This window comes from Centroberyx gerrardi, chromosome 1, assembly GCF_048128805.1.
Source record: "Centroberyx gerrardi isolate f3 chromosome 1, fCenGer3.hap1.cur.20231027, whole genome shotgun sequence".
In the NCBI taxonomy this organism is placed as follows: domain Eukaryota; kingdom Metazoa; phylum Chordata; class Actinopteri; order Beryciformes; family Berycidae; genus Centroberyx; species Centroberyx gerrardi.
In genome coordinates this window covers 6269460-6284612 of record NC_135997.1, presented here as the reverse complement: position 1 = coordinate 6284612, position 15153 = coordinate 6269460, and the positions used below count along the sequence as shown (strand labels likewise).

The 15153-nt window shown below is 39.3% G+C and overlaps 2 protein-coding genes across 3 annotated transcripts in view; both read left to right on the top strand.

Annotated features, from left to right (window-relative positions):
• Nucleotides 1-2732, top strand: part of neo1a (neogenin 1a) — a 160000-nt gene extending 157268 nt beyond the window's left edge. The window contains exon 28 of one of the 2 annotated variants that reach the window (XM_078285438.1): nucleotides 425-2732. In XM_078285438.1, the coding sequence (XP_078141564.1) occupies nucleotides 425-511 (87 nt within the window). In that variant the 3' untranslated portion in view covers nucleotides 512-2732. Of the gene's footprint in view, nucleotides 1-234 lie in introns of both variants that reach the window. The other variant, XM_078285442.1, reaches the window with a different exon arrangement.
• Nucleotides 2733-5596: 2864 nt separating this feature from the next.
• LOC139929523 (sorting nexin-1-like) lies at nucleotides 5597-15012 on the top strand. The gene is made up of 15 exons (XM_071922443.2): nucleotides 5597-5743; nucleotides 6719-6884; nucleotides 8456-8589; nucleotides 8758-8824; nucleotides 9101-9144; nucleotides 9268-9409; nucleotides 9510-9588; nucleotides 10264-10339; nucleotides 11188-11301; nucleotides 12181-12274; nucleotides 12470-12675; nucleotides 12825-12968; nucleotides 13307-13387; nucleotides 13518-13589; nucleotides 13801-15012. The coding sequence occupies exons 1-15, from the start codon at nucleotides 5624-5626 to the stop codon at nucleotides 13849-13851; spliced, it is 1590 nt and encodes a 529-aa protein (XP_071778544.2). The 5' UTR covers nucleotides 5597-5623; the 3' UTR covers nucleotides 13852-15012.
• The last annotated feature ends 141 nt before the right edge of the window (nucleotides 15013-15153 follow it).

The following is a 15153-nucleotide window of genomic DNA, read 5'->3' as shown; positions in this document are numbered from 1 at the left end:
CTCACCGTTTTTGTGGTGTTGTCGGCTGCCTTTTGATATCATTTCATTTAATTTTCAACAATTGATTTTAACAAAACCCATAACTGGAATGAATTTGTTTTTACCATCGAATCTTTTCTCCATGTCTTTAATCCTTGATTGGCTATTGATCGTCTGTGGACATTGGCTTCTCTTTGGTTCTGGTCGTTTGCTTTGGTCTGCCTATCTTTTGTCGTCGTCGTTCCGGCGCTTCAGTCCCATTGACCCATTCCCCAGCTCGCCTCACCCCACCCATATGACTCCCTGCCCTCTGTGAAAGATCCCTGACTGACCCTCTCCTCCTCTCCTTTCCTCTCCTTTCCTCTCCTCCTCCCTCCAGGTGCTTGCCTCCCTCCCCCCCTGCCCCTCCCCCGCCCCCCGCAGTAACCCTGTTCCTCTCCCCCAGAGCTACGAGCCTGACGAGCTGACCGAGGAGATGGCCCACCTCGAGGGCCTGATGAAGGACCTGAACGCCATCACCACAGCGCCATGAGCATGCACACACACATTCAAACACACACACACACTCTCTCTCTCTCTCTCTCTCTCGCATTCACTCACACAGGCAGAAACACACGCATTCACACAGGAAAACACACACTCTAAATTCAACATACGCAAGACAAACCCCAACAAACAACTCGGGAGCCAGAGGCTCGTGGACACAAAACGGCTTCTTACGCCTAATGAACTCTCACGTCCCCCTGCAGAGAAAAACTCCAGGCTGAAACTTACGAACTTTTTTTTTGGCTTACCTTGCTCAGTCTCAGGAAGGAGATGGCCATGAGAGGGAAAGAAAAGTGAGACGCTTCACCTTTTTATGAAGAAACATTCTCAGAGACGATAAACTATTAACATTGGTCGCTTTCAACCGGAAGATTGTGAATTTTTCCTCAGCAAAAATACATAGGTTTTGTTGGTGTGCGACGGGAGAGCGCTCAAGACAAGACACGGTTGATTCAATGTCAAGTCAAAAGGAGAAAGTCCAAAAATATGCTGGTATTGATGTTGGTGCTCGTGCAGCACAGTCTACACACAGTGTTTGTTTGATTAGTGTCATTTCTTTGTGCATTTTGTATATCTATTGGGCCGTTTCAGTGAAGTGAACATTGGATATCAGTCCCCCTTTACAAGCCTACAGTATCCATAAACGTGGTCATTTTAAAGCAGATTTTGTTTTTACTCCCCTTGTGTCATATATTGTGCCATGAATTTTTATTATTTTCTATGTTTTATGTATTATTTTTTACACACATATCCTTATAGACATGTACATATGTTTTTTTTTTGTTTTTTTAAACTGCCTCATTCTTTTGATGTTTCCCATTGTGTCATTATTATTTGGGATGAAAGTGGGATTAAAATTGAGTCTTGAAGCTCACTTTTCATATCAACAGGGGAGAGATGCCTCATGTGTTTCTACAGTACATTTTGAATGGATTCTTGCATTCTTCTCTGGCATTGTGTTGCCCCCCTTTGTACATTGAAATGTTTTCAGTCTTTGTTGTGGGAGCTCCGTTTAAAAAGCCTTACCAACGTGTTTGTAATGTTGGATGTTCTCGATGACTCGGCCCTCCAAGGATGTCGCTCGGAGTCGTACTGTGACGCCTCCGACGAGTCACTGTCACTGCCGGTCAAAAGGTGGCAGTTTCTATCCTGTTATGGGATTTGACAGTATATCCAGGTCAGGGGTTTCCTTGGACTAGGGGTACCGACCCCCAAAAACCTCACCCAGCACCCAGTCAATCAGTCATCTGCAGCAGACGAGTTATCTATTGTATGAGAAGTTCTATCAAATGTGTGTCTTGTTTCCAAAAGCCAATATTTGGTTTCAGAAGTCTGTATTGCCGAACCAGGTGTGCGTTTCCCACAGTGGAGAGTGTTTGTTGATTTTTTTTTTTCCCGGTGTTCCTCATGAGATGCGACGCCCTGGTTCTTTTTCAAATCTTATACGATGCAAAGATGTTGGCCTTTTGAATGGGACTCCCAGATTTTTTTTACATTGTAGTTTTTGTATGAAGAAAAAAAAAAAAAGCTTGTTCTATACACAATTCCAATGTAAAAAGGAAAAAAAATTAAAAGTATGTTCATGTAAGAAACTAGTTTTTCATCTACCCTCTTACCCAAAGAAATTTGTCATTTGCAATCATAGTAATTTGCTCTACTTTTGTGAATACCATGTTTCTCATAAATGTACATCCTCATGAATGTCAATATAACTGTAAGAGATTTTAACTATGGATACAAAAGGAACATGTTTTGGGGAAAAAAAAAATTGATTGAAAACAGAGGGGGGGAGAAAAAGGACCGGACTCCATTTGGGAAATAATCTATTAAGTTGTAAACAGTTGAACCTGTATTGCACTTTTTCACAATTTTTGAAAAGTACATTTCTTACATATCTTGTGTTTTAAATATCAAGCTGTTTGTGTAACGTAGTGTCCTAGGTTAGCAGCAGGCAGCTGGTCTTGTTTTTTATGTTCATTTTTTGCTTCAGAGATGATATGAATTTGAGCGGCAGAGTTTACTGTGCTGCTCACGATGAGGAATTCTGTTGTTGCTTGTTTATGTACAGAGCTCCCTTTGCTTTCTGTAGAAAAATTCTGTGGCTTTTTAAAAAATGTTCAAAAAAAGTTTTGGAAAAAAATGAGATTTTTTTTTATTGGTGCTCCTATACATTGTGTATACAAACTATTATGAATACTAACAAAGTTCATGTTTCTACTCGTCTTCTTTTTCATGAAACATATGTTTGTTCATATGACTGTCAAGATGCAAATTGTATAACTTGACATTTACGGTTCAGTACAGTGTAGGGAAGTATTCTCAGTAATACTCTCTCCAGACATTCTCCTCACTGTGTAAGTGGTTCACTGTAGGAGTATTGGGGCAGCAAAACATTGTATTGAGTTTTGGTTCAATAATCCTATTACTTTGAATGTGAAATGTTACTGACAGCTTTAATTTTAGAGTTTTTCAGCCACACTGGGTGAACTGTTATAGAACTAAAGCCTCTTTTGTACACAGTCCCCCTATTTCAGGGTGCCAAAAGTGAAAGATAAAGACTATATTCAGTTCAGGAGTCATTTACCGTATATATGAAGTCAAAAATTCTTAAAAGCCCCATTCCATAACTGCAATTTGGCATCCCCATTGAAATACTATCACTTCACTACTGCCTTTGTTTATTTCAAATTTTTGGATCTGAGATATTTGTCACGTTCACATTGATTGACTGAGCCCTTGATACAGACTGACAGTATGTGAACAGCTAACCATGAGTGTTTGGTACATGCTGTAACATGAAAAAGTTTTGTCAATCAGCAATGTTTGCAATTGTGTTCATCAAAATTTTACAATCCTGTTTGTCACGTGGTTTTTAGCATGTAAGACAGGATGAAGAAAAGCATCTGATGGAACTGACACAGCATCTGGCTGGTGGCTGGTGTCCATTTCAAGCTATGCTGGCATAGTTGAAAAGGTGGATTGCATTAGATATTTGTAAACATTGAAACAGACCTGCATTTTGAGTTATGAAAACTGAAAAAAGCTAACGTGTACAAGCTTGGCTAAAGGAATTGAAGTAAACAAAGATCTCTGTTAGCAAATGAAATCTAAAAACAATTGGAAAGATTATTATTAATTATTAATAAGTATTGTAACCCTCTAGCAGTCATTACACATTAAGATCACCTAATTACCTGAAATATAATCTAATCCATCCAAACACTTTTGGCACTAATGTTATGGGAGGTATATGCAAAAGGGCTGTATTTGTTTAGCTGTTCAATCAAAATGGCTGAAAAACCCTCAAACTGAAGGTGTATTTTGCATCAGTCATTGTGTCATTTTGCATCAAACATCAGCCAAAACATCAGTGTGTTGCTGTCCAAAAACTTCTAAGGCTCAATGTAAAGAATTAGTAATGGATATGAGACTACAAAGTGACTTCAGCCCACAAGAACCCCATTGAACTGTTATGAAAAATCTAAAGTCTGCATCATGGTTTAATACAATAACTTCTACAGTCTGATAGACCTTTTGATTTTTCTGTTGTAGATGAATCTTGGTGTATGCTGCATTTTTGACCCATTAATACTTGGCCCTCCCACATATACAATATAATGCTAAATTGGTGTACAGTAGTAGATGACCTCTCTCAAGCCTTGCAGAGCTGCAGCGGTCAAGTCAGAGATTCAGGGAACTCGGTATAAAGACATAATTGTTCACATCAAGTCCAACTCCCTGCAGGTAAGTTTCAGAGTGACAGGCTCTGTCTCTCTGTGTCAGAGTAGTCTCAGGTCAACTCTGTTTCAAGTCTGACATTAAATAATGAAGGATATTTCTTCAAAGGGAACAAGACAGGACTGTGGCACACGAAAGGGCCAGCAAATATAATGAACTTCTGGTGGAGATCCCTACAGGCTGTGTGTGTGTGTGTGTGCGTGTGCATGTGCGTTTTGTTCTAGAAATTTTCTGTCAGTGCAATATTTAAATTTTTTATTTGGTAAACCATTTTTGCTTCCATGTCTGATGCTGCTCATAAAGCCGACCTGGAGGATAATGCACTGCCACATTACAGCTGTACGACTACACAAAGATCCACTGACATGACTTATGAGCAGAGAGCCGTTATAACAAAACAAGGCACTTTTTTTAGCAGTTGCAGAATATAAACTTTTTCCTCACATCTTAACAGCCATTGCTAGAGCTATATTAATAAAAAAGTCCTTGTCCAGTCTTGTCTCTTCCCTATAAATCAGGTATAACTTCATTTAGACTTTTTAGTCATTCTATAAGAACATTGTTGGAAGTGCTGTCAGTTCACCCCAGGACCCAATATTTTCTGCAGCCACTGCAGCTACAAAAAATCTCAGGGGAAACACTAGTCACTGTAGCTTTGTCCTTTTCATACAGAGACAATATTCACTCCTTTATCCTTTAACTTGCATCAAACTGGTCCAAGCAACCACTGAGCTGGTGATGACTTAAAATTATAAATACATCAAATAAAAACCCTTTCCCCTCTTTGTTACTGTGTTTGAAAATGAACCCAATCAAGCTGTGAAAACAATTTATGTGCATACCCAAGTGACGATGTGCCTGCTTTATTAAAACAGTAAAATTACTACTACTACTAATAACAGTAATAATAGTAATACTACTACTACTACTACTACTTATAATAATAATAATACTAATAATAATAATAATAATAAAATGTATTGTTATAGCAGCGTTATTATTATTATTTATTGCTTATTTATTATTTATCATGATTATTATTATTTATTTCGTATATTGTATAAACTTTATTAGAGTATTTTTCGAAATAAGGTTACAAAGTGCTTCACAGAACATCAGAGAAGGAAAACAATAAAAACAACCAAACCTAAAACATCAGTAATGAAATAAACAGATAATACAATAACAGTAATCTATATAATATCTGAAAATAATGTAGGCCTATCATAAATATAAAATGGTACAAAATAACATGACAACTGACATGTTGCTTAGTAACCAGCAGAGGTCGCTCCACCCCTTTTCTCCTTCCTTGCCCCTACAACTTCCGCTTACGTCTGTCATTCTCACAACAAGGAATATGGCGGCCAGCTCGGATCGGATTCCCCCTCCTTTCCCTGCAGCAGAGGAACCAGAACCAGGACTTTCTGACATGGCAGATGGAGACAGCGACGAGGGCGAGGATATCTTTATTAGTAACGTAAGTACGAAATGTTTTCCTATTAGTAATGGCTTGCTGGTGTGTGCTGTGCTGGCAGCTGCATTAGTGAGGAAGTTAGCTTGGCAACCTCTTTATCTGACCCTCATTCATGGCATCCAAAATACCTCGGAACCACTGATAGAAAGGAATAATATGTCGTCAACTTAAGTTAAAAAAAAACAACCGAGCTAACTAAGGAACTTACCTGAAGTCAATTAGTAGTTCACTAATTTACTATTTTTGAGTATTTTTTGGACTTGGTACTAATAAGTTTTATCATTGCATTTGTTTTCTCCGGCCTTCCCGGGTGCTTAATTTAAAGCTTAATGCTTAATTTAAAGAAGCTTCCATTTAGAGAATAGTAGGGTACAGTGGAGTAAAGCTTTATTATCTCCGAGGGGGAATTTGTTTTGCAGCTAACAGAGTTCAACATAGGACAACACTGAGACCGGATAACGGTACATGAACACCTAAAAACACATCAGATACATCAGCCACCAAGATGTAACAGTTAATAACTTAAGTGAGAAAAAAAATGCTTCAACAACCAACAGACTGGTATACAGCAATTACTGAAACCAGCATTATTGACATCCCTTAACACACCTCCTGGAGTCAAAGGCTATATTTATCAATAAAATCAACTTCAGTTGGAATAAAGAGTTCTTTGACCGCATTCAGATGGGAGCTGAACAAATTCAAGTGTTACATGTAACCTCTCACATTCTGGACAGCAGCCTACATCTAATATTTTCTGTTAGGAATTCATCTTAATCTAACTTGTACTTAACTTGGTAGTCGACCCCACCCAGCCACCTCCTTATTAGTGCTTATCTGTGCCTGCTAAACGTCTTTAACTGCAGGGGACAGGGCATCAACTTGTCCTCTTCTTTGTGCGTTTCCTTACGTGTCTCAAATGTATGTTCAAAGTTGTCTCACACCTGTCATTCAAAGTTGTCTCACACCTGTCTGTAGAGCAACCCTGCGGCTGTGAGTCGAGGGGTTTCCCAGCCAGACGGTGCTAGTGAGGAGCCTCCAGATCTGTTCAGTGAAGAGGAAGCCGGCATTACGGCTCCTGACCTCAGCAACACTGCCAGGTCCAACGGAGTTCAGTCTGATGATGACAACGATCTGTTCGCAGGTAAGGAGACGAACACAACCGCCTTCCATTTCATCCCACTTAGCTTTGCCTTTGCTCTGCTTGTCTAATTGCTTGTCTAAATAGGATAACAAGCCTTGTAAGGTTGACCAGCTTAAGCCTAAGTCACACTAGGTGAATTTACATAGGCTCTGAGCCCAACTGGACCGTCCCGACTGTCTGGGTGAGTCGGGGCATGGGGAGGCGAGGGTGGGGGAGGAGGGCACTCGGGCACAACAGTTGGTGGAGATTATCCTGCAGTGGGAACAGGTTCAAGACTGGAGACTTTGGCCTTTTGGCCTGAAAGGATATTTTCCCATTGTTGAGGAAAAACTTCCGGAGTCAGAGATTCGTCTTACTTGAGTATATATTTATTGAAAGGAGTCTCGAGAGGAAGAGATGCACACAGCATGGAGGCTACATACACTTCTTCGAAGAAGAATAGGTTTGAGCTGGTCTTTATGTATCTTTCAAGGGCGCACAGAGTGTGCTGACATGGGAACAGGTCACAGGAAAAGGTTACAAACACATATGTTATGTCTTAGTTTTAGAGAGAATCTACAGATTAGTCTAGGACAGGAGCCACTTGTGTCAAGAAGCCTCTGACCTAGTAAGTTATGGGCTAAGGGTTATCAGTGAGGTGAACCTTCACCATGCAACCGTACATTCTCTGAGGGGCCCCAGTTCAGCTGTACATACATGCATGTTAATTTTTCTTCCACACCCATTGATTTGGTCGGGCCCAGTCTGGTCGGGCTTGTGTAGCGTGAAACGGTCCAAGACTCAACAAGACTGAAATCTGAGAGTGATTCTGGCAACAGCCAATGGGAGTTTAGCTCCCGGGGGAAGAAAAAGACAATGAACTGGATGAGAAGTCGCTTTTGACCAAAAACAATTCCTATGTACATACAGTAAATTCTAGGGCTGAACGATTTTGAAAAAATATCTAATTGCGATTATTTTGACTGATATTGCATTTGCGATATTAGAGGGAATGATAATTTTTACATCATTATTTTCATTTTCATTGAAAAACGTATTAAAATGATTATGGTGTGATTTTTGCGGGGATCTGTACCAAACAAAGATGTTTTCTTAAGTCTGTAGAATATGATGTGTAGGCCAGGACATCTCTGCAGCACGACAATATTTAATTTAAAATGGCATTTTGACACACATTTCGCCTTTAACAAATATTGCGCCTCCTGCGATTTGAAAATTGCAGTAGGCCATATTGCGATTTCGATAAAATTTCAATTAATTGTTCAGCCCTAGTAAATTCCCAAATCTACTTGCTTATACATTTTTATTTGTAGGAATAAATCTCATATAAAGTGGTATAAACTCATCATAAAATCTGGATCAATCCATCTTTTCATGTTTGTGACGCCCCATCTTTGCCCTGTGGTGTAGTGTGAACAGCCTCCAGACGGGACGATAAACAGACCAGTCATTTAGTCTGAACTGACCTTGTCGAGCGACATTTGAACAGTCTTGTAGTCTGCTTTAGTCTATTGTTTGCCTTTCCTTTTCTGTTTTTTTTTTTTTAAGTGCTTTCCTTCCCTGTAACGCAGATGCACATGTGGAGCTGTCCACAGAGAAGCCCAGCAGCTCAGCCAGGAAAGAGCAACCCGCCTCCTCCGGCCCTCGACCTGCCACCTCATTCACCCCAAGCCCAGCAGCAATGCAGCCCAAGTCCATGGAGCAGGTACAGGGCAGGGCTGAGCTTCCCATGAGCTTACAAACAATTAATTGCATGCCATGTTAGGCTAAAATGCCTACTTTATAGTCACCCACCAATCGGACAATTGCTGCCACATGTTCAAATTATTTGTGAATGCTTGAATTTGTGTTACTATCTGCTTATTCATTACAGCTGGAGGAGGAAGAAGCTCAGGATAGCTTTGACGTGGATGTTGCTGTCACCAACCCTGAGAAAGTTGGTCAGTTTCTTTTCCCATACTATCAGTTTGTTGGAACTACTGTACAGCTAGCATTTCTGTCAGTAAATCTGCAAATGCATTTTCAATCAGTTTGAAATTATTGGACACATAGTTGAAAATATTTATTTTGTTTATGATGGAATAGTTAACTTTTAGTTGAACCAGGTCATTTTGGCAAACTAAGCAGTTACTTTACATGCATTGCCACATTAATGTCCAATTGAAACCTTAATATTTCTCGTCTTTGTAACTTGCCAATGTCTTCTGTCCTTGTAGGAGACGGCATGAATGCGTATGTGGCCTACAAAGTTTCCACTCGGGTTTGTAGTCAAGATTGTGTTCAGAAGCAAAATCCAACACATCTTATTTTAATATCTATTCCATCTGTTTTTAAATACTGTGTACTATATTTCCTCTTACACTGTCCCTGTCCCTACCACCAGACCTCCCTGCCCATGTTCAGGAATAAGACCTTCTCTGTGAGGAGACGTTTCAGTGACTTCCTGGGTCTGTATGAGAAGCTGTCAGTGAAGCAGTCACTCAATGGCTGCATCATTCCACCACCACCGGAGAAAAGCGTCGTAGGTGGGTAACCATGTCTTTTCTACAGTCTCTCTTTACCAAACAAGTCCATGGGTTATATTAATTTTGCCTTTATGCCTTTTGTTATTTTTTGGACCAACAGGAATGACAAAAGTTAAGGTGGGAAAGGACGATCCCTCATCAGGAGAGTTTGTGGAGAGAAGGAGAGCAGCTCTGGAGAGGTAAGAATCCACAGATGTTTCATACAGTTAAATGATAAACTAAATGACAGATGAGATTTATAGTGTGCCATGCATGCACCGACTATTACCAGGCCAGTGAGTTTCAGTGGAAGTGCAATTATGTTTTGTGGTCCCTACCCGCAGGGCCTATTTTATCTAGCTTTCTCTCCATGCATATCTCTATGGTTTTTTTTTAAATGTGATGTGTAAATATGTGGTATAAATAGGGCTGGGCGATATGGTTAAAATCAATATCATGATAATATAGGATTTTTCTCGATATCAATATATATCACGATATGGTTCATGTATGCAAAATCACGTTAAATAATCAAATTAATGTTCATCTCATTGAACCGAATGGTAATGTTAGGTGTGATTTCAAACAAAACAGAAATATTCAAATAATATTCCTACCATACCTCATTTTATGAGAGTTTTTAAGTAAAATTTGCTTGTCATCATCAATTTAGACAGCAGAAATGTGTGTCACGATATCAAAATATCTTCATATCATCACAATATGATTCCACTGAAAGACGATAAACGATAATATTGAATTATCGCCCAGCCCTAGGTATAAATGTGGTGGCCTTTGGGCACGACTTCATAGTACTTCTTTGATGCTCCTCATTCCAGTTACTCATTTCACATTTCTGCTGTATTTTTTTCCAGATATCTCCAGAGAATAGTGTGTCACCCATCGCTACTGCAAGACCCTGACGTCCGTGAGTTCTTGGAGAAAGAAGAGGTAGGAGATTTTCAGACATAGAGGCTTTTGTAGTGATTAATAGTTTCTGCATGTTTTTAAAATTTGGCTTGTAATAAATAAATAAAAAATATTGAAAGACTTGCCCACTCACTTACATACCACAGGAATGTCTGGCATTCATTTATAGCAGATTGTCTTTGTGGCTTGCGCATCCTTTAAAGAGCCCCTAATTCATCCTTATCGACTTCAGATATTTGTTCCATGCTTGCAAATAATGCTTTTACATATCATTTAAAGGAATATTTCACCCCAAAATGAAAATTCAGTCATTATCTACTCAGCCCATGTCAGTTGAAACTCCATTGAAGTTCATAGACCCACCAAGCACACACAGCGAGTCAGCCACTGTATTTCCATCTCAGCCTTCTCCCAAACTATTGAGGTTAACAGGGCCGTCTTTTTTACAGTTCCAAAAAAAAAAGCATTGAAATACCTATCAAATATCTCCAAACAGCTCTTGCAGCATATTCCAAGTGTTTTGTTGCCAAACTATTGCACTGTGTTGGATTTTGCTGCACGTACTGTTTGGAGATATTTGATAGATATTTTAATGCTTTTTTTTGGAACTGTAAAAAAGACGGACCTGTTAACCTCAATAGTTTGGGAGAAGGCTGAGATGGAAATACAGTGGCTGATTCGCTGTGTGTGTTTGGCGTCTGTCCAAACTACTACTAGTTAATCAAATTTGTCCAAGGTTATTCCAATTTGAATTGTACAGCCCAAAAACAGCTTAATCTTCTGTTGTTGCTAAGGCTATTGTATTACTCAAGTACCTTAAGTATCAATCTAGGAGCCAGATGTGTGTGTGTGTGTGTTTGTGTTTTCAGCTACCCAGGGCAGTGAACACCCAGACGTTGAGTGGAGCTGGCTTCCTCAAAATGATCAATAAGGCATCAGATGCTGTCAACAAGATGACCATCAAGATGAATGAGTCTGACACCGTAAGGGCTGAATCATTGTAGATGCAGTGTCGTAAAATGAGACTATTGTGGATTTGGCTCACATATGTGGTACAGAGTCTGATACATGCTATATGATAAACCTCATAGCACTGGAAGTATCCTGTGTTGAAAGCGCCAGAAAATGTTCATGTTGTATATACCAGAAGTAGAGCTGGGTGATATGGAGAAAATGACTATCACAATAATCCTAAGAAATTATTACGATATCGATACATAACAATATCTGCTAACATGCGCATATCATGTTATATATATATATATAGTCAAATTACTGTTCGTTGCATTGATCTGCATGGTAATATAAAGTGTGATTAAAACTGTAATTTTCAAATAATACTCCCTAATTTGTTTCAGATCTCATTTGTTAGAGATTTTAATTAGTATTTGCTTTTTATCATCAAATTAGACAATAGAGTTGTGTATCATGATCAATCAATATCAATATTTAATCACAATATGATTCTATTGAAAGATAATAAATGATAATATTGAATTATTGCCCAGCTCTAACCAGAAGCCCCCTTACTTCACCCCATTTGTAATTTTGGCATCTAAAATTAGCTGATGCTTCCCCTGTAAATGAATAAGGAAGGACAGTTTGTTGTTAGTTTTAATTGTAATAATGATTCATGAATTTTGTTAACCAGTTGTAGTTAACAACTGTAACTTATATTATGATACATGTTTAAGCTTTGCAACTCATAATGTGACTTTTTTTTTTTAATCACAATGTATTGTGACAATGTAACTGTCTAACTTCCAACTATATAAGGACAAATAGTCTGCCATTCTAGAAATGATGGGATTGTCTGGTTGTTTGTTTTCTTGACATTGTCCTGTTCTTGCTGTGTGTCCCAGTGGTTTGAGGACAAGTTCCAGGAGGTGGAGAGTGAGGAGCAGCAGCTGAGGAAGCTCCATGTTGTGGTCGACTCCTTGGTCAATCACAGGAAGGGTGAGCTACACCTTATATCATATATAGAATCTTTTTTTCATTTTCACCAAAGAAAAAAATGTAATTGTAATCAAACTCTCTCATTTGAGGCAACAAAAGAGCACAGTCCAGCTGTTACGTCTGTTCGAGGTTAAACAACTGGACAGAGTTGAGTTATTACATGGATACATTTTGTGTTTCCTCCCCCTGTACCAGAGCTGTGTGGGAACACAGCAGTATTTGCCAAAAGCATGGCCATGCTGGGAAACTCTGAGGACAACACGGCCCTGTCGCGGGCCCTGTCTCAGCTGGCAGAGGTGGAGGACAAGATGGAGCAGCTGCATCAGGAGCAGGCAGCTAGTGACTTCTTCATCTTTGCTGAGATGCTGGGCGACTACATCCGCCTGCTAGGTGCCGTCCGGGTATGCTCACAGTCCTAAAATGGTAGCTGTAGGTAGAGTTAAGGCATGGAGACAAACCTTGGGTAGTTACAGCAACATTACCTTTTAATTAGGGAATTGACATTCACTTCAACTTTATGTTGTATATTTGTGACTGTGGATGTGCACAGGGCTGCTTTGACCAGCGCATGCGAGCGTGGCAGCGGTGGCAGGAGGCTCAGAGCACGCTGCAGAAGAAGAGGGAGGCAGAGGCCAAGCTGCTGTGGGCCAACAAGCCGGACAAACTGCAGCAGGCCAAGGAGGAGATCACTGAGGTAACGGAGACAGGGACCGCACCACTGGTACAGCACTGAACTGGGGTCAAATGCCTCTTCAAGATCACTACAGGCCCTGTAATCACGTGAAGTATGACAATAATATAGCAATTCAAGCAGTCTCAAGATAATTATAGCCCTCCATGAGCTGTTAATTCAGATTATATCTTGTGTTCACAGATGTGCAGCTTCACAACAGCTCTTGCTAGCCTGCTTTTGGTTCTACATAAACTCAGACAAAGCCACTTGTCATGCACTAAAAAAGTAATATTATAGGCAAGGCCACCTGAATCAAGTAGGTCAATGGTTCTCCTGTTTCTCCTTATGTATGTCCTCAGTGGGAGGCGAGAGTTACTCAGTACGAGAGAGATTTCGACAGGGTCGGCGTGACTGTACGCAAGGAGGTACTCAGGTTTGAGGTACGCTTATGTACTTGCTTTTGGCCTACCTGTTGTTGTTGTTGTTGTTGTTGTTGTTGTTGTTGTTGTTGTTGTATGGCCTTTCTATTGACAAAGAGCATGACACATGACAGCACTTTCGCCTTTTCAGAAAGAAAAAGCCAAGGACTTCAAGAGCCAGATAGTCAAATATTTGGAGTCAATGTTGCAGTCTCAGCAACGGGTAATATTTTCATTTTATCACACATCTAAACTTTTCGCTTGATTCATGGGTTTTAGGTACTTTCTCTCAAAGAATTGACAATACAAATTGCTTTCTTGATGAATACCTAAGTGTTAATTTAAATAATCTGATATTTTTGCAGCTCTGAACACGACTGAGTGCAGGCTTTATTAACTTGCCTTTCATTCTTCTCACCCTAACTGTATTCCAGCTTATAAAGTTTTGGGAGGCGTTCCTACCTGAGGCGAAGGCAATAGCTTAATAGAGGGAGACTTTTCCAAAATAAAGACCCCAACTGCCTTTTTGAACACTTTACCTCCTGACCAGGAACTGAGAGGACAATTTACACACAGGAGAAACTTCCATCCATCCAATTGTTTTTTGTGTCTTTTTAATCATGATCTTGTACAGTTCTTTGATATAATGCGCTGCCGCATTTACGCATTTCTTTCGCATACTTCCTTGTTTATGCTCTTTACTTTAAGATGGTATAAAGCATGAATCCAACAGAGATTAATTTGGCCATAGTGTTTGTAAAAGCCACTGTATCTCAGTGGGATATATACAGTATCTATATTCCTCGCTCAGACGAGTATATTAAAGTATTAACATTGAGGTACTGCCTTAGAGTAACATTGTCTATGGTTTACAGTAGAAAATAGGCGTATGTAAGTCATTCCAGTCTCTAACAAGTTATGTTGATGGACGCTTGTCAAATAATGTTTTGATGCACTAAAATGCATTGTACAGTTGGAAAGGCAGCAGATTTTTTAAATTAAATACCACTATTGATGACTGAGGTCATTTACCAAGAGTATTAGCACATTGTTACAGTTTACTACTCAATGCATATTTACAGACTTGTCACAGAATGATAAAGAAAAGTTAAGGTTACAGTGAGTACAAGCTGAGGAAATGCAGGCACTGATTTGGTATTTCATACGATGACGTATTTGCCAGAATCATGTTTTATTATATAAAATCCCTTTCTTCCACAGTAGTCTTATGTACTTAGATTTTGTGTGTGTGAGAGAGATGCTGCAAGCCATGCCATGATCTATCTCTATAAATGCTGGTGAAGCCCAACAGAAATCCTTTGGAACTGTTGCAGATTGTTTACTGCCCATGTAAATTACTCTTGACATGTATCTAAACATGTGCAGTACTTGAATCTAATCATGTACATCATTGTCAAATGTTATTAGTATCCATGCAATTTTGATAAATTGGTTTAACAGCTACAAAGGCACAGACACTCAAGTGATATTGTCCCTTATTTTCTTATCCAACATTTGTAAGTGTAGTTTTCTGTCATGTCATATATTTACGTAAGAATGTGCTTTATTTTTGTAACCACTTGCATTAGCGCAGACATTTCCTGGAATTGCTATACAGGTAGATGTAAAGAATAAATATGATTGATTAAACTTTGTCCACTGTTTTCATGCTTTTTTTTTTGTTATTAACATTTTTGGTTGATGAAAACAGTTCATGGATCACTGTTTGGTGGGTTATTCGTCTAGTTCATTTCAGTCATCTCATGTGACTACACTACTGCTAGTAT

Coding starts and splice junctions, on each gene's coding strand:
- LOC139929523 (XM_071922443.2), top strand. CDS start 5,624: ATGGCGGCCAGCTCGGATCGGATTCCCCCTCCTTTCCCTGCAGCAGAG. Junction 10,340..11,187: donor AGTTCTTGGAGAAAGAAGAG/GTAGGAGATTTT, acceptor TTGTGTTTTCAG/CTACCCAGGGCAGTGAACAC. Junction 13,388..13,517: donor AGGAGGTACTCAGGTTTGAG/GTACGCTTATGT, acceptor TCGCCTTTTCAG/AAAGAAAAAGCCAAGGACTT.